The sequence below is a fragment of the Pteropus medius genome, unplaced genomic scaffold (assembly GCF_902729225.1).
Source record: "Pteropus medius unplaced genomic scaffold, Ma_sr-lr_union100, whole genome shotgun sequence".
NCBI lineage: Eukaryota > Metazoa > Chordata > Mammalia > Chiroptera > Pteropodidae > Pteropus > Pteropus medius.
Window position 1 is genome coordinate 5,028,837 of NW_024340692.1, and position 25,307 is coordinate 5,054,143.

The 25,307-nt window shown below is 34.2% G+C and overlaps 1 protein-coding gene across 9 annotated transcripts in view; it reads left to right on the forward strand.

Annotated features, from left to right (window-relative positions):
* The window catches only part of ZDHHC21 (zDHHC palmitoyltransferase 21), a 63,551-nt gene extending 57,401 nt beyond the window's left edge, over positions 1-6,150 (forward strand). For 5 of the 9 annotated variants that reach the window (XM_039875890.1, XM_039876041.1, XM_039875964.1 and 2 more), the window contains exon 8: positions 436-6,150. In XM_039875890.1, coding sequence (XP_039731824.1) covers positions 436-789 — 354 coding nt within the window. In that variant the 3' untranslated portion in view covers positions 790-6,150. The remainder of the gene's footprint in view (positions 1-435) is intronic. The other 4 variants (XM_039875714.1, XM_039875759.1, XM_039875812.1 and 1 more) reach the window with 2 other exon arrangements.
* The last annotated feature ends 19,157 nt before the right edge of the window (positions 6,151-25,307 follow it).

Below are 25,307 nucleotides of genomic sequence, written 5' to 3' on the forward strand. Positions count from 1 at the left end.
GGTGCCTTGTCTCAGGCCTGAGCTAGACAGGCATAACCCAGTCTTACAGTAGGGGTCTTCTAGCCATGATAGTTTTTAAACAAAATAAGTGCTGATCATTCTTGTTCCTTGTCGAAGTAAAGTAAGTTAAATTATTTGTCCTGAAAGTACATCAAAAGAGGTTTGCTACTGTGTTGTTGACACGCGTTCTGTTAATCCTGAGATTCTCCTCTGCTTCAAAAGTTGCCCTAGGTTGATTGACGACACAGATACAATATATGCTATCCAGAGTTAAAACTCAGCTGCATGCCACAATGAAAGAAAAGCTGTATTTGTGATGCTGGGACACAATTCATCAGAGTCCAGTAATGGATCCCCAGCCAACCTGTATTGTTTTAGCTGACTGAAGTGCACCATGGGAGTGCTGTCTTTCACTAATAATGCTGTCTTCTGTAGATCGAGGCCCCGAAAGCCATGGCAGCAGACCTTCTCAGAAGTTTTTGGCACTCGTTGGAAGATCCTGTGGTTTATTCCTTTCAGGCAGAGGCAACCACTGCGAGTTCCCTACCACTTTGCCAATCACGTCTAAACAGATGGATGGTGGGCACAGATGGGTCCTCCATGCTGGAAATGCGTTACAGGTTTTCTGATAATAGAACGATGACAGTCTTCAAGTCAATTAAAATCCACCCACCAATCTTAGGAATCATAATGTGCCCCAGGCTTAATTTTAATAGTGATCTTGATCCTATTGTGGGACTAATACAGGATCTATATTTAAGTTTTAAAGCATGTTTACTTTCAAATTAGCTTTCCACAGGGATTTCTTTAAATGCTTTTGTTATTAAACTGTAAAGGCAGTGATTGGGATGAAATAATAGTACCTAATTTCCTTTAGTACTGACAATGTTACAGATTTTAATTTATGGGAAATTTCAGATGTTTATTTAAATTTTTCACTCTTGAGCAGTACTAACCCAAACTGAATTTAATACTTCAGGTTTTAGAAAAGGTTTTACACCTTATATGCAAATTTTCTTTTTCAAATACAATTTAAAATACATTAATACTTTTATATGTGCTGCAAGAATTTTTAAAATGCAGCATAGAATCGAACAACAACAAAAAAAAGGGCAGTGTTTTCTTAGAAGTAGCTTTGTAATGTTTTCTCTTTTTCTCTTCCCCAGAAGCAAAATAAAAACACCACTAAAGTAGAGCATCAACTACCTACCTTATTTTAAAGGAAAAATTAAACTTTTCTTCCATGTTAACTTTCCCATTTTCCCTGTACTGTCGTAACTATTGGTTGTTAATATACTTGCTCCAAGGAGAAAATTTAAACTAAGTGGGTATGTATTCCTATTTTATCCTAAAATATTGATGAGTAAAAAGCAGAGAGAATTTGCAGTAACTCCACAGGTACCTTTTCTAGTGCAGTTATGCGAGAATGCTTGTGTTTTAAAATGCTAGTATAACTAGATAATATATAATGTACAGTATAAAGAGAAATATTGTGCTTTTGAAAAAAATATTTCTTTTTACTAGTAGATCTAAAATTACACATTGAAGGTTTATATATAATAAATTTTGGCCAACTAATACTGAAATTTTATCTATAGGAAATTACTAAAGTAAGTAACTTTGGTGTACCTCTAATCATCCAAATTGAAATTAAATTTTAATTGGCCCACTATAATTTGGATTGAGAGACCTTTTTAGTAGCTAGTGTTAGGAAATGACCTTAAAATAAGAAAATATAATGATCTGCATTTATCATTAGCCTTACACAAATTTAAACTGCTAACAGTGATGGTCCCTTGGAAAGCATAGAACTTTTGTGTGAAAAGACATATAGCATGCTTTGAAAAAATTGAGCTTTAAAAATTTTTTCCATTAGAATACTGCAAAATTCATATATCTTTTAAAAAAATGTATGTACTCAGTCTTTCCCTTGAAAAGAAGATTGAAGGGATCTACTGTTCTTGGAGCATATCAATAGTTTCCTTTTAGTTAGTTTTGATAGAAGGGACTCATACCTGAGAAATCATGAAAAAGGTTACTATTGTCAGCCAATTAACTATACTGTGGTTGGTTCTTTCAAAAATTGTAAATATCTTCTAAAATAATAGAATAGGCTGTTCTCAGAGATATAAGTACCATGTCTTTCATGTTCTGATTACAGTGCTTTATTATTTAAAATAGAAGTGGCAGATGAAAATATGTATTGGTGCTGATAAGATGCATAGTAAATTTAATATGAGAAATATTTATAGAGTTTAATGAACCACAAAATTAGTATATTCATGTCAGGCAAATGAGTTGGCTTTTGTGCAAGCTAACATATTGACCAAATTTGGCCTGGTGACAGAACTATTATAAGGAAGTGATATATAGATAATGCATATAGATATCAGTCGATACCCTAGCTGTAATACAATACATGCCTTTCAAATGAGGACCTTGAAAACAGCAAAGTGAAGATCCCCTAAACTGCTTTATGGGCATGGTTAAACTTCGTATAGTAGCGGTAGCTACCTTAAAAGTTACCTGAGAGGTACTCAGTGCCAACTTCTGCCTCAGTAATGAGAACCAGAGGTGGTCACCTTCCCCATTCTGGGAATTTTTGTTTTCTTAGTTTTACCACTAGTAGGGCACATTCTCTTCCCTCTTTTCTCTGTATCCTGCCTGGTCCTGATCCCTCTGTATCTGATTCCTGTGGTACTGGAATACAAACTAATACACTAGCCAAGGCATACGTTTATTTTGTTTGAATGGCAGAAATGCTGCCGAGCAATATGTTTATATAAGAATCTATATTAAAGTCTATATATAAATATATATTTATACTGTAACTTTCAGTATTCCTAAATTAGCACACCTAACTATAGGTTTTTTGAATTCTTGTTAGACAGCTTGAGAAAAACTGACTACAGTTTCCTAGGGAGTACATGAACTCTAGTGTTCTCTCTGCGCCCTCTTTTGGCTAATTGGTGTAATTATACTGGCTCTAGAGATTTACTGCCCCACAAGTAAATTGTATAGCCATATTCTGAACATGTCAGAGGTCCAAATGTAGGAGTATATGTACAAAAGTGTAATATTTAATGAAAATGAATATGTTCCTGTTCATGATGTCACATCTGGTTTATACAAAACTATGACTACTTTGCTTCATTTTTGTATATTCTTATATTTTTTACTATCAATTACAAATTTATATGAGATCAGGATAAACAAATGTAAACTATTTAATGAATTTTATTTTAAATCTTATTTTGGCAAATTAAGTCATTAGAATTAGAAAAGTCATAATCTATTGTAGTTATAGTGGCAAGCAAGTATCTAATGTCTTTTACTGGATACCTAAAAAATATGTTTAGTTTTTTTTAATCTCAGTTTTGGAATGATTTTTTTTTACTGATTCTGTTGCATTAAAATAATAGATTAATAATTCTGTACATTTCTTCATTTTTTTAAAACTTTCCTACTTAGAGTTATAGCTGTAGCTTTAGTAGCCAATTTATTATGTCTTCTGGTTAACCATGAAAATAATTATGTTGAGCTTTAGAAAATAATTGTGAGCTGTGAGGTAACTGATGTAATCTATAGATTTGATGAAGTAGTTCCTTATAAACATTCCACTTTGTTCTAAGCAAAATGTATTTTAAACGATGTTTCACATCAGCAAAGTCATTAATTGGGTTTCTGGAAATGAAAGAGTTTTACCTAGATATTATAAGTTACACCTCCTGAAGAATTATATCTGTTGTTATTCTTTTTGTTAAAAATCTTTATGGGCTCAAGATTGTTGACAAAAATTGACTGGTCACTTTACAGTCCAGTCCCCCAAACAGCAGGTATTCAGTAAAAGAGCTTCTGGTACTTTGTATCCAAGACTTATAGTTTAAAAATATTAAGTTAACTGATATTCCATTATAAGCAAAATACTATTTTGCTTAAGAGTTGTATTAAAAATATTTGTGGTTAACATAAGCAATAGCTGTATTTAAATTTTTAGTTAATATATTAATCTCTTTTAACAGAAGAAAGCATAGTTTACTTTTAATAGTAATAGAAGTAGAGAGCATAAACGTACATAAAGTTCAATATAACAACACAGTTAGAACTTCTGTCAGAGTGAACATCCATTTTTGCTAATGTTTCGAGGTATTTTTCTCTCAGAATGGTGGCTAATTATAGCTATTCTTTTCAGGCTTTTTCAGGTCATTTCTATATAAGTAAGTAGTTGAAGATATGTTTCACCCAAAAGGGTATATTAATTCTGAATGCTAATCATGGAGACTTAAGTTAGGACAACACTTCCAGTCAGGAAGTGCGAATAATTTAGATTATGGCCACACAACTCTCTGTGAGTTAGGCCATGGGGCAGTTCGGGTGTTCTCATGTGTATTGCTGTAAAATCACAATGTGTCCAGCAGTGGTTTACAATGGCATTAATATTAAGAAAGCTGCTAGTCTCTCCTCTTAGTCTCTAACTACTTCCCTTCTGCTTCATGGAGAAATATATCACCTAGCTCAGATTTACTAAACTATTGCTGCTTCATTAAATAAGCTTTTGACATGACCTCTAATATACTTAGGTATATCTAGAATTTATATGGTAAAGTTTATACTTACAAACGTTAAATAATTTACTAATAGATACAAGTGTTAGATTTTTTTACCCAGTTCTAGTATTGCTTTCAAAAACATATGTGTTGACAAATGTATTATGTCATGTACATTTAGTATTTTCTCCTTGCTAGTAGTATTAACCACATAATTAACAAATGAATATGTTATTTAATGTCCACAGTGTTACCTTCTATTCTAAGAATCATCCTCTGAATTAACTATAAATTACAAATTTCATTATATTCTGAATTTAGTCATTCTCAGTTGAATTCTAGAATATTCTACAGTAGAATGTGAGCAAGTAATAGAACCAGCTTGCTTAAAGTATTTTGAACCAATGTTGTTATTCTATGTATCACTATTTAGAATTTCCGCTGCCTTTGGGATGATGGTTTCACTTCAGGAAAGTGACTGTTTTCTCAGAAATCTCCTTTCATTTTCATTGTACAGTTTTTAACAGTCTACTACATTTTTGTCTGTTTTTCAGATATTGTAATGCCTGCTAGTGCTAATTTGAAGCAGAATTAACAATGGTATTTAAAGTTCTTATTTAAAGTTTAATGGTATTTAAAGTCATAAGTATTGCTGCTATTTTCCATTATCATATTTTTTTACTATTATATTTTCTTTCTCTAGTCCACCCTAGAGGACATAGAGTATAAATGAGTAGTAAGTAGCCAAAATCGGAGAAAGAGGATAGGGGAACTTATTAAGATGGAGAGAAGGCTAGACCAGTAATGGATAATCAGCAAGCATTCTCAGCAACAGGATAAACTCGATACCGTTTCTGTGACATCACAAAATCCCCCTGGTATAATCATTTAGCCTTATCTGTTCTTGATACCATTCTACTTTGAGTCGTTGATGCTTGCAAGCATTTTGTTTGAGCTGTTTATCTAAGGAATTTATATTGCTAATTCTCTTTAGCTAGTCAGATGCCTCTGAGAAATATCTTAAATTTTAAATGTTATGATTGTGTAGTGTATGCTAGTATGCAGCGTTAAGAATGTGAAGGTGCAGCTTTTTAATGCTGAGAAGAAATAAATAGGTTGTCCAAAGTTCGATTGAAAAAACTGGGACCTTTTTCACAAGTCTCCTGTTGGAAAGAAAGGATACTAAGTATTATAGTAAATTTTGTTACCAGATTAAAAACCAACAATTTATATACAAAGAGTCATTTTCACTTTAAAATTTGGGCTATTTTGGAGTTCTTGATACCTTGAAGGTCTCTATATCTATTAGTACTGTGAATACCTGTAACATGTAGTGGAGTGTTTGCCACAGTTGTTCAATACTCTCCGATCGTTTTGGTATTGATAGCTTTATATATAAACAATAATGTAGACAAAAGGCAACAAGAAAATGTGTTTCTCTTTATGGTTTTGCTTGCCTGTTTGACTAAATACAGGGTTTAATTGCATAGGCTGTTAATTACAGGGAAAGATTGCATATTGCAAGCTTTGTGTTCTTGCTGGTGTACGTTGGGTGATATTTTAACCTACTAGTGCCTGAAGTTAGTGTTTTACAACCTCTACAAAAGATCCTGGTGCTACTCACTTTAGCATTGAGTGACATTTTTATTTTCTGTACCAAAGAGTTAATTTTTCTTTTTGGTTGAATGAGAATTTTCTTCTCACATCTTTGTGTTTATAAAGTAGAATTTAATGTTACTAAGAACAATATTGATTAACTGACCTGAGTTTTTGCACACTGCTGCCTCAGTTTGATTTTAGATATTTCTCATTTGAACTTTTTTTTTTAGTTAGGCAGATTCGTATGTTTTTTCATTTTGTATTTTAATATAGATTGGCTGCTTTAAAAGGTAGTTTAATAGGTTGAAGTTACAAAAGATAATTGCAGCGCTTTCCACAAGATATTTTGGTTTTGCTTTATTTCTGCAGGAATACATGAGAAATAATAAATCTACTTTTATTTCTGTAAATGAACTGTATAGATTATTGGCCCATTTAATGAATGCTGAAAAAAAATGCGAAAATGAAAAGGTAAGGGCCTTCTGTAATTACAGATGAAGAATTCTGCATCTGTGTGTATGTGTGTGTGTAGTCCTTAGTGGCATTAAAAACTGATATTACCATTTGTCTATTTTGCAAATAAGGATAAAATTAAAGAACACTTTAAAAAAAAAAATATATATATATATATAGACATTTCTCAAGAGGAAATGCAAATGTACTTGATTTAAGCAAAACTGTAATAGAAATTGAACTTAACAACAACAAAAAAGATCTGTATGATGTTATTCACTTTACATAAAAAGTTAGAGTTATTTTAAAAACTAATTCTGCTTAGTGATTTATTTTACAAAAGATAGGAGAAAATACCCTTTAGAAGTACTTATAATTGTCCAAATGTAATACTGCTATGTATACTATTCTGGTTCCCTATGTTTTTCCACAAATTTTCAAAATACTCATATATGGCATCCTTAAAACTGGAGCTGAAATGGTTAAAAAATTGGGCAAGAAGATAACAGTGTGTATGTATTGGAAAAGTAGACAATCACATTTGAGAATGTTTTGCATTATTTTCAGTGAAAAAATTTTCTCATTTACTGTAGATACAATATATGGTTTTGCAGTGAATCCTGAATGGAAAAAAAGAATCAAGTCCAACACTTACATGAAAGGTGTCTTAGGATCATTTGAATGATATGTAGAAATACAGCTATAGATGTCAATTACAGGTAAAAGTAGAATTCAAAAGAAAAATGAGAAGAAGCAACATTATGTTTCTCTCTAATTGTCAACAATATATTTCCTAGATTTTGTTGCCACAATGTCAGTTCTGAGTTATTCAGCTTATTTATTATATTATACATTATTTAAATTAATGTGGCCAAATGTGGTTATTTGTTCAAGCTATTAGATAGTAGAGAATTCATCACTGTCTGCTGTCATCCAGAGATGAATATTAAAAAGAAATTTCTGCTTTAGCATAGGTAGAACAAAGCAACTAAATGATATGATAGGAAGAATTTCTTCTACGATCAGCAATATTCGGACAACTGAGTTGCAGTTTGAAGGAGGGCTGAGCACAGATTATCATGGTCGTATGAGCTTTTTGTCTCTGCAGTTAGTCATTTTTGAAAACTTGACCAGCAAGTTTAACGAATAGGCAAAATCTATGATGTTTTGAGGCTTCTAAAATTTTGTGTCGACCCCTAATATTGTAGCCCTAAAATAAAGGACTTTTGTTTTAATAGTGGGGTGTTTCAAGTGCCATATAAAGATCTTGTTTTTAAATTGGTCGGACATTTTTTCATTCAGTACGTATGTTTATGTGTGATTGCTGTTTTGCTGCACTGCTTGTTTTACCCTGTCTGTTCCCCTAAGAGCATTTGAGGAAAACCTTCACTGTTTCTAGTGCTAATGATAATAAGGAAAATAATAGTTGAGAGATAAAAGACTAGATTGAGAAGAGTGAGGAAAATGACAGGTACAAACCATGTATCTGAGATATACTTGTTTCAATGAAGTCTACACTGGTTCTTAAAGTGGAAAACTATGTATCTACCTTAAGAAAAATGTTTTTAAATTTTATTTTAATGATTTAATTTTATTCATGTAATATTTCTATTTTTCTTTGTAGATTGTTTTTAATTTAAATTGTGGAATTTTTACTTCTCTTGAAATGTATTATGTACTGTATTTTTAGAAATCTTATTTTTAAATAAATACTTTTCAAAAACATAGGACTGTCTCACCCACTTCATTATTTAATAAAACCAACCCGAATTCTAGATTTTAGCACTACCAGTGGTTTTTTTTTTTTAGTTTTATGCCGTTTAGATGCTTATAATTAGTAGCCTTAGGATATTGTTCTACCATAATCTCAAAATTCATTATGTATTCAAGAACTATGTACGTATATATACGTACTAGGATTGAAATTGACAGTATTTCAAATTAGACATATGTGTCTTAGAGATGACCTGATGGCTAGATTCAGTCACGCTATTTAATATTTATTGTGCCCGATACTTACTTATGGAAATATTTTTTTGAGGAATAATTTACATAAAATAAAATGCATAGAACTTTATACATCTAGGCATTATTTTAGATCTAGGGATATTGAATTACTTAAAGCCTTTCTCTTATGGAGTTACATTCTAAGAGTTTCTGGATAGCTTTTTATTGACAAATTTCCTGAGTCTTAACTAATTGCTTTACTTGTACATGGGAAAAATCACAAAGGAGAAGTGTATATTAGTATAAATTAGTCAAAACATAATTTGAAAAGACAAATTAGTATGTCTTAGAAACAGTGAAGGAGTAAAAACTGCCCCGAGACTGAAAAATAGGGGCTAGGCTTTGTTTTTTTAATTATTTCTTAAATTTTTATTGCCAGAAAACTAATGTTGATAAATATCATGGATCAATGCATAAATTAAATGACTTGGTAGAGTCACATATAAAACTACAAACTTTGTTGCATTGGTAAATAAAAGCAAATTGTTGCATTCTGATAAACTTTCAGGGATTATAAAACTTTAATCTTGTTTCTCTTTGCTCTGAATCTAAGCAGAATTTACAATAATCATGCTTTCTTAGTGATGATAAATTACAATTCTCAATCCTTTTGATCGCAGGACTCCTGTACACATAAAAATTATTTCAGGTCCCAAAGAGTTTTTGCTTATGTAAGTTGTCTTTATTGATATTGACTGTATTATAAATTTTTAAAATGCTTATTAATTCACTTGAACATTATAATAAACCCATTACTTGTTAACATGTATTTTTATTGAGAGACCCATGGTTTTACATTGTTTGCAAAGCTTTAATATCTGCCTTCATAAAAGAAATTTGGATTCTCATATTGCTTCTGCATTTAATCCATTGCATTGTTATTTTGGTTGAACTACCTAGAGAAACCTGGTTTCATGCAAATAATATACAGATGCTCCTTGACTTAACAATGGGATCATGTCTCAATAAACCCATTGTATGTTGAAGATATTGTAAATTGAAAGTGCATTTAATATACCTACATTACCAGACGTCATAACTTAGCCTAGCTGGTTTCTACTGAATGTATATTGCTTTCACACCATTGTAAAGTTGAAAAATCATAAGTTGAACCATCATCATAAGTTTGGGGGACATCTGTAGGTGGAAAAAGAGGAATATTTTAATAGTCTTTTCAAGTGACTGCACTTCTTTGATACAACAAAAACTCAACAAGTGATGGTTTCTTAAAGTTTAGTTGCAATTTTAGACCAGAAACAATACCAAGAAACTTTTTATACTCTGTTACATTAAAATCTATTGGTCTCTTTTTCACTTTGGAAAGTTCTGTTAACTCATAAGTAATTTTGTGACATTCAGTGGTCATTTGGAAACTATTGGAATAATGCAGCTCTTCCAAGTGTTAACACATTTCATTCTATAAAGTAAATTAATTTTGAAAAATATTACCACTGATCTTGCTAGAAAAGTAAGTAGTGGAAAGCTGTTGAACTTGTAATGACACGTTACATTTTTCAAAATTCTAATTTTCACTTGAAAGCTTGAATTTTATCATTGGTAACTACATACTGTCAATGGTTTTTGTTAAAGTGACAAGTTCACTTGACTTATTTTGGATAAAATGTTTGCCATGTACCCACATCTGAAAAACCATAGTTTGTCAGTTAATCTTTCAAATTAAAAAAAAAAAAAAAAAGATGGAGTTCCATGATAAATGTGGCTAGTTCAGCTTGCAACTCAAGCAGTTGCACCAGTGCTTTTCTTCAAGAATAAACAAACATTTTGCTGAAACAGTAATATGCAGATGAAATGCTTCATGTGTACTTCTCATATTGTCAAACAATAATAAAAATAAAAAAAAATCAAGACAATAAAGTTAATCATTTTTACTGATTAAAGGGCATTATTAACTGAAACTGGCTTATCTTTCTCTTTTTTAAGCTAAAGTTTGAATCTAATTAATTTGTCTTTTTTTAGGAAGGAAAGCAATGAGAGAAGGTAGGGCCAAATCTTATGCATTTGAGACTTAAGTTCATTTACTCGATATTTGATAAGTGAAAAGGAACATCGGCTGTTTAAAATAATTTGTATTTGTATATTCTTGCTTTTGAAGCCCTTAAAGCATCCTTGAAGGTTCACAGCTACTTAGCCTTGTTATAAAGAGACAAAACTTAAAAATACCTGATAGTATTATAATACTGCAAAATCATTTGAGAAGCTGCCAGTACTGCAGATGAGCAAATGCACACAAATGCTGCTCTATGCTGACCAATTACCCACATGAGCAGCAATTATATTAGCGTGCAAGGCAATTGGAGAGAAAATTGGACCCTGTGGACATCCAGCTGAGCAAACAGGACTGAGGAAGGATAGAGAATGTGTGTTACTTTGAAAAAAAAAAAAATACATCTAAGCTTACTTAAAAAAATATTTGTATCAGTCACAGCACATTCTTTATTACATGTCCTCTGGTTGCCTAGTATTTTTCAAATTAGCCCTCTTCTCCAAACAAAAGAGCGCCGCTGCTTAAAGATCAAACACCCAAATAGCAATGTGTTTTGCACATAAGAAAGCCAGAATAATTCAGGGAATAGAGAACTTGAAATATACAAATCCAAATAATTGTATATTACTGTACATATGCACTTGTGTATCATTAGTTATAGTTTAATTGTGGCATAGTCTGGATGATATTTATCCTTTTTCAATACTGAAATTTACTATTATAACTAGAAGTGTTCCCTAGCTCTAATTTGTGGCGATTCTTGACAAAAACAATGATTGAGGATCTAATGTGATGTGGAGGTCTTGTAGTTCCACAATGAACTATGGATGAGTAGACCTTGATGAATAAGTAATGACCATCAAGTTAATGAAATTTGTTCTGTAAATTGTATGAGTTGTGTAGTTGTAGGCCAAATACCCTCATTCCATTAAACAGATTTGTGTTTTAATGGCAACTAGAAGTAACCCATACCAAAGTTTTGATGGTCTACACTTCTTATGACATGATGTCTAATTTAGAGAGTTCTTGAGTGTTTGAAAGCATTTCACATATTCTCAACATGGAAAAGTTCCCACAGTATGGAAAATACCAATCCATCAAAAGTGCTTCATCCATTTAAAACAAATTTTTCACATTTTTATTCCCCATTTCCACTTACATTTTATGCATATAATTTAGAATTTTGTTATTTTATATTCTCCCTTTAAAAATCAACTTTATTGGGGTATAGTTTATATACAACAAAATATACCACGTTCAGTGTGTATTTCAATTAATTCTTACAAATAGATATAACTATGTAGCTAGCAACACAAGATACGGAACATTCGGTCGGTCACCCCAAAAAGTTCCCTGGAGCAGCTCACTCCCTACTCTAGGAAACACTGATTAGCTTTCTCTCACTATAGATTAGATTTGCCTTTTCCAGAACTTAATTCAAGTGGGATTATACAGTATGTCCTCTTTTTCTGACAGGCTTCAGCTCATTTGAGATTTGTTCATGTAAGTATCAATTTATCTCTCAGTGGTATTCTGTTATATGACTTATCTTGATTTTTTATCTATTTTACTTCCTGAAATAGTTATTAAAGATTGGTATTATTTCTTTAAATATTTACTAGATTTCACCAGTGAAGCTAACTGGACCTGGGTTTTTCTTTAAGATTTTTAATTACTTATTTAATTTATTGTTGTAGGCCCATTTAGGTTTTCTATTTCTTCTTACATCTGTTTTGGGAATTTATGTCTTTGTAGAAATTTGTTTTATTCAATTTGTCTAAATCGTTGGGACAAAGTTGTTCATAGTATTCCCTTAGAAGCCTATCAATTTCTATAGTGTCAGTAGTGAAATTTCTTCTTTCATTGCTAACTTTGGTAACCTGCCTTTTTTGTTTTGTTTTGTTATAGGTTCGTCAATTTTGTGATTACAAGACCTTTTGTTTTCATTGTTTTTCTCTGTTTAATGTGTCATTGATTTGTACTATAGTTTATTTTCACTCTATTTCTTTTCTTCCACTTTGAATTTAGTTTGCTTTTCTTTTTCTAATTTCTTACTGTGCAAGTTTAAACGACTGATTTGGAACCTTTACTCTTTTCTAACAGATTTTCAAAGCTATAAATTGCCTTCTTAGTACTGCTTTAGCTGTACTCCACAATTTTGATATGTTGTGTTTTTGTTTTGATTCAATCCACATTATTTTAATTTCCCTCGAGATTTATTTTGTGACCATAGATTATTTAGAAAGGTAGTGTTTGATTTGCAAGAATTTAGAAATTTCTCAAATTTATTTCTATTGCTGATTTCTAATTTAATTTCATTGCGATTGGAAAGCATACTTAGTATAACTTCAAACCTTTTACTTTATGGAAATTTATTTTATGGTCTAGCATCTTTTGTCTCTTGAAGAATGTTTCAGGTGTTCTTGAAAGGAATGTATATCCTGCTGGTTTTGGATATAGTTTTCTATAAATATGTCAGTTATGGCAAGTTGGTTGATATGTTTGCTCAAGCCTTCTATTCCCTTAATGTTTTTTTTGTTTTTCTATCAATTATTGAGATGAGGGTATTGAAATCTCCAAATATTATTATCAAATTGTATATTTCTTCTTTTAATCATTTTAGTTTTTGCTTCATTTATTTTAGGGCTCTGTTGTTAGATGAATATTACAATTGCTGTATCTTTCTGATTGTATGTCATACTGTTTGGTTTATAACATTTTATATGTAAATATATGTAAAGCAAGTAAATACATGTATTTTATATATATATAAAACAATAACAGAGTAGTGGAAATAGACTTATATTAGAATAAAGTACTTTAAGTTAACATTAATTCATAGTAGGTTGTGATGAGTTGCAATGTTTATCATAATCATTGAGAAAAGTAATTCAGTAAAATATAGTTTAAAATCTGTAGAAGAATTAAAATGTACACTAAAATATATATTTAAGACAAAAGAAGGCAGTAAAGGAACAGAAGGGAAAAAAGATATGACATAGAAAACAAATAGTAAAATGGTACATGTAAATCAACCCTATCAGTATTACCTTAATGTAAACGGAGTAACAGCTCCAACTAAAAGTATAGACAGTCCGACTGGATAAAAAAGCAAGATCCAACCAAATGCTGTCTGTAGTAGACAAAATTTATGTTCAAAATGTAAATTGAAAATAAAATGATTACAAAACATGTACCATGTAAACAGTGATCATAAGAGAGCTAGAATAGCTATAATGATATCAGACAAAATAGACTATGCCAAGAAATATTACCAGAGTGATATACAAAGAGGGGTATTTTATAAAAGAGGTGTACCAAAGGGTTGTAATTTAATAATAATGATATTTTTTGCTGCTTCATGAAGGATCTTGAGACTGTTTTTCCCACAAATTTAATGATTACGAATAATACAACAATGCTAGTACAGTTTGATGTTCTGTGTTGATTTGACCACAGTTTTAGAACTGCTGATTTGGGACATTTATACATAATGTAATTATCATTATGGTTGTGTTTAAATCTGTCATCTTATTATAATACTCCGCTTTATCCCTCCTGTTGGTTTATTAACTGTACCTCTTTTAATTTTTTAATGGCTTCTCTCAGAATTATGATATGCCTGTTTATCAGTTTACTTTTAATTATTATTCTACTTCACATATAATATAAATATCATGAAACATTTTGCTTCTATTTTCCTCTTCTTTCCTTTTGGAGATTATTGTATATTTTACTGGTACATGTTAGAAACCTCACACTACATTGTTATTCCTTTTACTGGTCAATTATCTTTTAAAGAAATTTGAAAGTAGAAAAATTTATTTAATTTACCCATTTATTTACCATTTCTGGTGATTTTCATTCCTTTTGTAGGTCTTGGTTTCCTGTATATTTTTTTCATTCTGCCTGAGAATTTTCTTTTACATTTCTTGTGATTCAGGCCTACTGGTAATGAATTCAGTCAAATTTTGTTTGTCTGGAAAAGTTTTATTTCACCTTAATTTTTGAAGAATACATTGAATGTAGAATTCTAGTTTGGTGGGGTTTCTTTCTTCCATATTCAACGCCTTCCATCCTATTATTTCTGGCATGCGTATTTTCTGGTGAGAAGTCTGTTGTTATTTTTTTTTCACTCAATGTGTCAATTTTTTTCCTATTTTTTTTTAAAAAATGGTCCCTTTATCTGTGGTTTTTAGCAGTTTAATTATAACGTGTCTTGGTGTGGTTTTCTCTGTGTTTAGTCTGCTTCGTTTTATTGAACACTTTAAATCGATGGGTTTATTCATTCCATCAGATTTTGGAAATTTGGGCTGTTACGTCTTCAAATATTTGGTTCACCTCATCACTTTTAAACATATGCTATAGTGCTTAGCATATATTGTTCCATAGGTTACTGAGGCTCTTATTTTTTTTCAGTCTTTTTTCTCTCCCTCTCTCCTTCTGTTCGAATAGTTTCTATTTTGATGTTTCAAGTTCACTACCTTTTCTTTTGCAGTGTTTCTACTGTTATTATCAGTAATCCACTATTAATCCCATTCAGTGAATTTTTCATTTTAAATACTACATTTTTTTCTACAGGTAATATTTATTTTATATCATTCATTTCTCTTCCTGTTATGTACATGTTTTCCTTTAGATACTTACACATGATTATAACAGCTGTGTTTTAAGCCTCTTATCTGTTAATTTCATTATTTCTGTCATTTTTACAACTATTATTATTGACTAATTTTCTCATAGTTATGAGGTTACTTCCTCCTATGTCTAGTAGTGTTTGATTGAATGCTAGACTTTTCGAATTTGACATTTTCGAGTGATGGATATTCTCTTTAAGAGTATCAGATTTTGTTATGGCAGTTGGTTAAATTACTTGCAGATCAGCTTGATCCTCTCAAGGCTTGTTTTTAACCTTTGTTAAAAAGGCTAGTTTGATCCTAGTACTAAGGCATACATCTCTCACTTGAACATCTCCAGTCCTGTATGAATTCTGGAAATTGTTCAGCTCACAGTTTCCCAGTCATTTTTTGCTTAACCTTGTGGACTCTTACCATACACAAGTGTGGCTCGGTATTCAGCAACCGTCTCAGAGAGCCCCATGAATCTGCCCTGCAAATTCCAGCCTCCTCTGTCTTCCTGAATTCCAATCTCTTGTCTCCTCAATTAGGTGAGACAACTGTGCTCTGCTTGGGATTGCCCTCCTTATATAGTGGTCTATGAAGTGACTGCAAGCAGAAATACAAGGAGATTTTTAGGACTTAGACCATGTGTTTTTCTTTTTCGAGGTTGTAGTCCTGTACTGCCTGTCAGCCAGTGCCTGAGAACCGTTGTTTCACACATTTCTGTCCACCTACATCACTTTTTAAGCATTAAAAATATTTAAAATCTTTACCATCAAGACTATGGACATATCCACCATTTCTCAAAGGTTTCTCCCACCTCCTTTATTATTGTGTGTATCTGTATTTGTGGTGAAAGCACTTAACATAGATATACCCTCTTAGCAAATTTTAAATATGCAATATAGTACTGTTAGATATAGGTACTTATTTATCTTGCATATCTGAAACTTTGTCCCATTTGACTATTACCTCCTCATTTTTCCCTACCCTCAATCTCTGATGACCACCATTCTACTCTGCTTTTATGAGTTTGACTATTTTAGATTCCACATGTAAGTGAGATCATACAATATTTGTCTTTCTGTATCTGGCTTATTTCACTTAGCGTAATATCTTCCAGGTTCATCCATGTTATCACAAATCACAAATGGTAAGATTTCTTTCTTGTTTATAGCCTTGGCGGAGATAGTGTTTCACAGGTATATACTTATCCTCAAACTTATTGCATTGTCGACATTAAATATCATTAAATATGTACCTCTTTTTACATGTCAATCATACCTCAATAAAGTAGTTTTAAAAACATTTAAAACCTATTTTAATATAATTCATCGTGTAGATATATCTGTTTCAGCTGGTCACAGGCCTCACTTGACTCGCTGACTTGATCTTTCTTTAGCTAGAAGACAAATCAGTACATATTGTTTCCACTCCACTTCATTTCCAGGAGACTTCGACTGAATGAACCTCTGCTCTCAGCAATTGCTTCTTCTTTTCCCAAGTGTTTCTCCAGTGTTCTGAGCCAAGAGAAGGCATGGAGAAGTACAGTGACTAGAGTACATTCCTGTCAAGGCTCTTTCCATTTACTCTCGTTCAGATTTCAGATAGCACTACAGTTTGCCTTCTAGTTTCTGAGCCAGGCTTTTTTTTTTTTTTTTTTTTTTTTTCTGAGTTGCCCTCTCTTGGTTGCAAGAAGATGCTGGTGAGGGCTGCAGGAAAAATTGTTTTCATAGAGCACTTCCTAATGGGTGGAGAGGGATAGTAGCCCAGTTTCCTGATTTGTACAGGCTTGATCATTGGAGTCAGTGGACTCATAGTTGGAAGATGTGGAACTCTTTTCTCAGACTATTTATGTTTCATAAAATAAAGCCAGGGTTGATCGTGTTAACTGCCATTTCCACCACTGAGTGTTAGTTCCCTTAATGACATTTTGCCCTTTCTTTCTAGCCCCATCCCTATAGAAAATCCAGCTAGAGTTGGGACTCCAGAGCTGCTTCCTATCCAGGAATTCTAGTGAGAAAGAAGGACAGGTAAAAGGACAGAAACAGGTTCTTTCACTCTTGGTGGTTCGTGTTTGGCTGGGACTAGATGGCTGTCGACACTTCTGTGTGGCCAGTTTCCCCTTGCTGTGGTTCTCCTGTGGTCTCTTCAGAGGACCTGGGAGAGACGAAGGACACTCTTCTCCGCAAAGCCCTGGATCGGAGGGATCAGGCTTCCCCTGGACTTCTTTCCTCTCCTGATTTCAGTAAAAGACAGTACTAGCAGTCTGTTGTAGCTGGAATGCTTCTGCATGGTAGGTGGGACTTGTCATTAAGATATAGATGAAATGAAAACGAGTTCAGCACCCAGAGTTGGTGCCTTCCCAACCAAGGCTTGACTATGAAAACGATGGAAATGTAAGCAGCTTTTCAGCTGCTCCGTCCCTCAGCTCCACCGTGTCTTTCCCACTCATTTCTCTAAGGCCAAGGAACACATTAGGTACTCAACTGGCCATGAATCTCTTGGTTAATAAGAAGTGGGGTGTTGGAATCCCCCAAACTTAGCTAGAATTTCTTTTAGGTTCTCCCTCAGCTTTAGGGAGAAGGAACACGAGGTATCCTCCCCTATAGGGAGGGGAAGGAAAGGTCTTTATAGCCTCCTTCTGTGATAATTCACCCAGAGGCCACACTCTGCCATTTCTTCCTTTATATTAGGGGCCTGGGGCTGAAGGTGGGGAAGACTGAAACGAACTCCTCTCAGTAAACCTAGGACATTTTGTGCTGTTACTTTACTCATTTGCTATAATTCTAGGACAATGGGGAGAAACCTTGTTTTACAATGACAACAATAATAACCATGAACCTTTGCTAATAACTAACATGCACCGAGTACTTGCTTTGTGCACCCATGGTGCTGAGATCTTTACAGGCATTATCTTCTTTAATCCTCAGAACAAGCCTATGAAATCGTCCTAATTATCCCCATTTTATAGGTGAGGATTTAAGGTTACTCAGCTATTAAATGGTGGAGCCAAAATTCAGACCTAAAATCTGCATTTTTAAACAGCTAGAGCTATTTTTTCCCAGATCATGCATTTGGCTGTCAGTTTTAGTGATGCTGGCTTTGAGTTTCCATCATCGGGTATATCTGCATGGATACCAATTGGAGAAACTGCAGGGGAAGCACTGGTGCTGTTAGAAGTCTTTCTCAAACAGGAGTTTTGTTTTCCCCTTGGGGTCTTTTTAATTTTAAGATTCTGTGATTCATACATAAATAATAAATATGGTCTAGTAGAGGTTAATAAAATACTCACTGACGTACTGCCAACTTTACTCTAGGTCTTGGTTTCTTTGGTTCTCTCAGGGAATAACTACCTCTTTGGGAATTAATTTCCCCATGTGGATTTGAATTCATTCCCTCAGGCCACAGAATTGTAATCTGGAAGAGTTCATTTAGCAAATGGCACCCAGCTTTTCTCACCCTGATTTGCCAAAGACACTGTGAGGCTTTGTTTGAACACAGGCAATGGTACTGGACGACAGATGTTTGCAAATACCATTTGTTTAATTGCTCAAGCACTTCGTAATATATTTTTCTCCTAAGCTGTGGGAAACACATTCTTTATCAGCTTTAAAACAGAGTGCAACTTTGGAGGGCCTTTCTGTTTGTCTTTTTTCCTTGTGCATTGGTCCAGACAGATCGAGTGAACAAAAAGAAGAGAAAAGGGAAGCTGTTGGCAGTTACCCGCAACTTTGCCTCTTTGTAGCAACAACAGCAATATAGAAATGAGTACCTTTTCCCATCCTGCTCCCCATCCCCTAAAAAATAAACCCAACCAATAGAAAAGCACTCACAACTATCAAGCTGAAAAGACAGCCAAGGATAAGGAAGGTCACATGCCAGCAGCCCTCCTTAGCAGCATATCTCATAGCATCTGCAGTTGCCAGGGTCTCAATTCTGGGAATTTCACAGGGACCTGGCATCGCCTTATGTCTGGCGCAATCACTCATGGGAGGTTCACGTGGGCACAATAAGCATACCCAGCATGGCTTTTTACTCTGCACGCAGTCACTTCAGTCTCTTACACATGCTGCAGAGCCCCTGACGGTTGTACCTTAGAGGACATGGTATGTGGTAATTGGTCTAGGTTTCAATATATTGCCAGCCCTAGGTGAGGCTCTCCAGAGCCACCTAGAGTCAGATTCTTCTTGCCCCAGAGTCAGCATGCTAAGCTGTGGTACCATTCTGCTCTACCTTTAAAGAATTTCCAGTAGTGCCTCCAAATCTACACACAGCCAGAGAGTTCATTTCAGTAGCACTTGGTAGAGGCTTGGGAATCTGCATCCCTGTATCAATCCAAAAGATTCAGATATGCAGCTGGGGTTAGAACTACTGTCTTAGTGCTTTCTAAAATGAGACACTAAATATATTCTTTATATCTAACAGTTACAAGAAAAGTCTCTAAAGTGAAGATTCTAGTCCTGGTTCTGCCACTTATTAGCTATGTGATCTTGGACATGTAAGCTCTCTGTGCCTTATTTTCATCGTCTCTGATGTGGAAATGATCATAGTATGATCATGCAGTGGTTTGAGGATTAGGTGAAATAGCACATAAAAAACACTTAGAATATAGCATTCCCTCAATAGATTGTTATAAGTTTAAACTTATTTAGAAAAAAGAAAAAGTGACCATATGTTTGCTTTTGACTTTTGTTTGAATCCCGTAGAACAGGAAATTGCCTTGCTCTTCATCTGTCTAGGTATAGAAAGATCCTGTGGAGGTACCCCTCAGTGCCAGATTTTTCTTTTAATTCTTGCTTTAACTTATATCTGTCTTAAAAACTTTCTTATAGGACCCAGTTTTAATAAAGAGTTCATTTTATTTTTTAAAAAGTTCTATAGAGATTACTTCTGGCTTCTCTGGGAGTCAGGCTGTTAGCCAGACAAGGCACCAGTCTCCCTGTGACAAATACACACATTCTAGACATGTGCTCTTAGTATTTTTTAAGTTTAATTAGCTTCAACAAATATTCAGTAAGTTTATACTAGGTGTGAGGCACTTTTGGAAAAGGAAGGCAATAAGAGAAAGGAATCTGACATTTGTTGAGCAGCTACTGTATGCCAAATACTGAAATAAAAACTTTATAATACCTTATTTAATGTCTGTGATTGATACAGTTAGCTGTATTTGCAGATAACGAAGCGGAGACTCCTAGATTTCATTGTCTTAGTATTTTATAAAATCCAGGGCTATACTCTTTTCCAACTTAGAAGGTTCAAAGACGAAGATGGATCTGATCTTATTTATATAGCATATTATGATTTATAATTACATGCACATCTACATCCTACATAGGGACTTAGATTCCAGTGCTGTTCTTTGTCTAGTAGTCCACATGACTTTTATGAAATTTATAATAACCTGTGCTTGTAGGGGCCTTGATGCTAAGGGAGTCTTATCTCACATAATTATTACAATGACCTTATGAAGGAATAACAGTCTTATAGGCAATGTTTAGTGCTTACTAAAAATATCACGTGCCAGGCATTACACTAAGAAGTTTAAACGTTGTCTCATTTAATCCTTAAAATAGCTGGTAGGCCCTGTTCATATTCGTGTTTTGCAAATAAGGCCACTGTAACCTATATAGCAATGCTAGGGTCAAAACTCACATCTAGGTCTGCCTATCTCTAGAGCCTACAGTCTTAATCAGTGTTATACTGTATTATTACCTGCATTTTATGAATGAAGACACCAAGGTTCAAAGGGGTTGTGGACTTGCCCTTGGTATCACAGCTAGACTGAGAATCAAGCCTTTATTTGCCAATGACATGTTTCTGACTGGTCTAGTAAACAAGCATATAAACAACAGTACTAAAAGGCAGAATAGGAAAGGAAATAGAAATGGAGAGGCTTATGAAGGAAGTGAACTAGGCCTAATAGGATGAATAAGATTTCTAGAAATGGAAATAACCAGGAAGGATATTTCAGATGAATGCAAGATGATGAGCAAAAGTATGAGATGTGTAGAGTTCAGAAAGCGACAGCTACACTCATGTGAATTCACCACACTACAAGGTGCATGTAGGGTGTATTGGGAGAGACTGAGCTAGAAAGCTATCTATGTGCTTGGGTGCAAGTACGAAGGGTTTTGAGTTCTAAGAGAATGGGGAGCCACTGACTGTTTATGAGCAAGGCATGTTTAATGATCAAAACCACACATTAAGGAAGATCATTGTGGCAGGGAACAGTGAGACTAGGAGAAGGCCATTGCAGTGGTTCTGAGGATAGAAGGAGTGTCTGAACCAGTGTCAAAAGTGTGGAAGGGGAGAATTCAGATGGCCATTGCAACATAAGTGTTGGCAGAACCTCATGACTATCTAGACATTGGGGGCTACAGAGAGTGAGGTATCAAATATAGTTCTATGTTTGAGTTCCTAAAATAATTATGTTGCCATAAATGAGTTCCAGGTTCCTAAAATAATTACGTTGCCATAAATGAAAATAGGGAATTAAGAAAGAAGAGTTAATTTAAGAGAGGAGATAATGATCTCAGTCTGGAATAGGGCAACTTCGAGGTGCAGCGGGTCATTAAAGCTGAGAGACATCAACTTGAGTGAATAGAGATGCAATCGAATAATATAGTTTGAGGAAGCAGTCAAATGAAAGTGATAGTGGATTGGGCAGGCATGAAAAGAGGAGAGAGAAGGAAATTCCTACATTCAGAGGGCAGGCAGCTGATGATTAGCTCTTACAAGAGGTCGGGAAGTAAACAAAAGTTTAGAGGGAGAACCAACAAAGTACAACGCTATGAAAACCAAAGAAGGGAGCTTCTAGAAGAGAAGAATAGCTAACATTAGGAAATGGGACAGACAGCTAAGGAAGTTGAAATCAGAGAAAAGATCTTAAAAACGGGTTTGATTCCAGAGTGGTGGTAGAAAGTAGAGAGTGGTTGGCGGTAAGGAAACTGAGGAAACAGATTTAGAAGCGAGTGAGCTGGACCAGGTAGAATGAATAGGCTGCTAACTCTCTCAAGAAGTCTGTCAGTAAAAGTGAAGAGATCAATTCTATTTTGCAGGGTCAGATGGCATACTACATGCAAGTCAAAGGGTGCGTAAGTCAGTTTAATATATGAATTTGCATTTTCAAGAGATTTGAAGGAAAAATTTTTTAAAGTGTTAGCAATCGACATGAGGTAGACATCTAAAGCAATTATTCTAAAGAGGATAGAAGAAAAATACAATACCACAGGATGGAAATGAAACTTGCAACTTATGGAAAGATCACAACTTTGGCTTTTATACAACATTCCACTAATAATTAGTGGAGAGAAAACTATAGCCTCTGGCTGAAAAAATAGTCGAGTCATTTCAAACCCAGACATCAAGTTTCTGGAAGCAGCTGGTTATACACCTGGCTACACATGGTCCTTATCTCACAGATAAACGAGACAGCTTCCTCATAGCAATACAGTGTTCAGTGTTTTCTTATTAAATGCTTCATTTCAAAGCATTCATTTCATCTCTTCCAACAGTTTACAACAAAAGGACAACATTCTTTTGTTTTCCCTTATTATTTTTTTTAAGCTGCTGTCTCTGTAACATGTTACAGTGATGATCAGATTAAAGTGGGCCCTTTTGAAAAGTCAATATTGGAATATATGGAGAAGATATACAAAATTCTGGTTTATAAGCTGTCATATGCTTCTGGAATAAAACCAAGTTAAGCAAAGAAGAGAATTTGATTCCAGATGATCCATACTTTCCTCTGACCTAAGACAAGACGCGCGCATGCACACACACACACACACAAGCTAAAATAGTATACTTCGTGAATCAATCCTTGGTTCTCTTAATGAAGTACCAAGACCTGTCCTTCATGGAGGACATGGAAGTCTCAGGTTTTTATGATTTTGACGTATGGCTTCCTTTAGATAGGTTTGTTTCCCTGTATGTAGCCGAGAATCAGGAAGCCAATAAAATGCTCATTGCCTACATGTCCAGTCCCCTTACTTCAGGCTCTTACAACTTGAGAGACTCCTGTTTGTCCTATTCTTGTGTTCTTTTTATTTAGAAATTTGTAGAATGAGAAATAGTCACTTCATTAACTTTTAATGTTATCTTTAATAAAAGGACATTATAGAAGGCTCGCCAAAATTAAGGAAAAGTTACCCATAACTACATTCTAAGAGAGACTACAGTATTTATTTTGATGTATTCTCATCCAGTCTTTTTTTTTTTTTTTTTGCTATGCATAGTTGTTCCATAATTTTACTCATAGTCTAATATAATTTTGCTGTTTACATTTGGAGCACCCACTCACTCTCCATGCCTCATACTTACCTAGTAAAGCTTCCGGAAGACTGCTATTTACCATTTCTTCTCTCTTGAGGGAAATCCACTGGTTGGTTAGGTCTTAATCTAGCCGTAGCCTGTTTACATTTCTTCCAGTTCCTTAAAGACAAAGAGACTACATCACCTTTCAGGAGACCTACTTGCCTCTCCTTCAAAAATGTAATGGTTCTTTCGTCTTTGGAAAATCTGAAGTGAAATATGTTCTCACTTTTCTATATCGTCTAATGCCAGCTTACTAGATTCAGAATCCTATACTTGCTAAAAACAGGGTTGGAACTGGGATTATCACTCGTTGCAGCATTAGTTTAGAATCATGCCATGGGTTGCCTGGTTTGTGCCGAGGAGGACAAAGTGTATATTTCCATTTTTCAGCAATGGCGGTGGTTGAGTCAGAACCTACAGTGTATTTTATGTCAGAAGGAAAGTGTCATGATTGTTTAGCAACGTGTGCCTCAGACACCAGGGGAGGAAGTTACAGCACACATGCCTAATATTTGCTACCCCTTGAGAGAAATATTTATTTAAAGCCTACTGTATGCCATGAACTCTGCATACATTCTGTGATATATTCATCACAGATGGTAAATGGATATTTTCCCTTGTGGACAGTACAGGAGGACAAGAGTGAGGTGTTTATCTAAACTCAAAAATTAAGAAATTAGCATTACCTCAGAGAGGATTAAGCAGTGAAAGTAACACAAAATGAAACACAGAGAAGGGATTTAAAATGTCGTGCTGGAGAAACTTGTGAGGATAGTGCCCAGGACAACAATATGGTCACTTGCCAATAATCATGTTTAATGATTAAGCATGTTTTAAAGAAAGATTGTCAATTAGAAGGTGGTTTGGTTAATAATAGAAACTTAGATAAGCAGGTATCGCCAAATCAAATGTTAGCTGTACATTCTCAAGCAAAATATTCAGTTAGTTATACTCAGCAAACATTTATTGAATGTCTGCTGTGGGCCAGGCATTGTACTGGGTGCTAGGCATGCAAAGATAACTAAGATATAGCACATGCTAATCTTTTCATCTTTTTAAAATTTCCAATCGGCCATGTAAATACAGTAAAAATGATTGACTAGAAAACTTAAAAAATACAACCCCAATTTTCTAATTAAGAGTACACAGATATGAAATTACTCTAACATGTTATTATAAAACATTTCTAAATGCTTGCTTGCAACTTCCAGACGTACCTCAATTCACCAGTTTAAAAAACAGAATAGTTCACAGACTGGCACAAATCTATAGACCACATTTTGAATGGCCTTGTCTTAAAGGATACTCATCAGCCCAGAGGATAGCTTGAGCAAAGACTGCAGGAGTGGATGGTGTGGCCGGGGCTGAAGACAGAAGCATTGGGCAAATTCTTTTCGCCATTAAGTTCCTTCCTTCCTTCTTTCCTGCCTGCCTTCCTGCCTGTTTGCCTATGTCTCTCCACCCTCCCTCCCCAACCCCACTTCTTTCCTTCTTGTTCTAAATCATATGTTGGTGTAACTTTTTAAAAACAGGCTTGCATGTGCCCTGATATCTTCAGTTATTTCTTTATAGTTGGATATGTTTTCGTCAGTCAATTTAAATTCTTTTTAGGAAAAAGGCTACTTATGAATCGATAAAGTAAAAATAAATAAAATAGAAAGACAGTGAATAAAGGGAGAAAATCTTGCCTAATTCATAGGAATTAGCTGTAATTTATTTACCACCAACACCCCTCCCATGTGGGGCATGCCTTCTGAA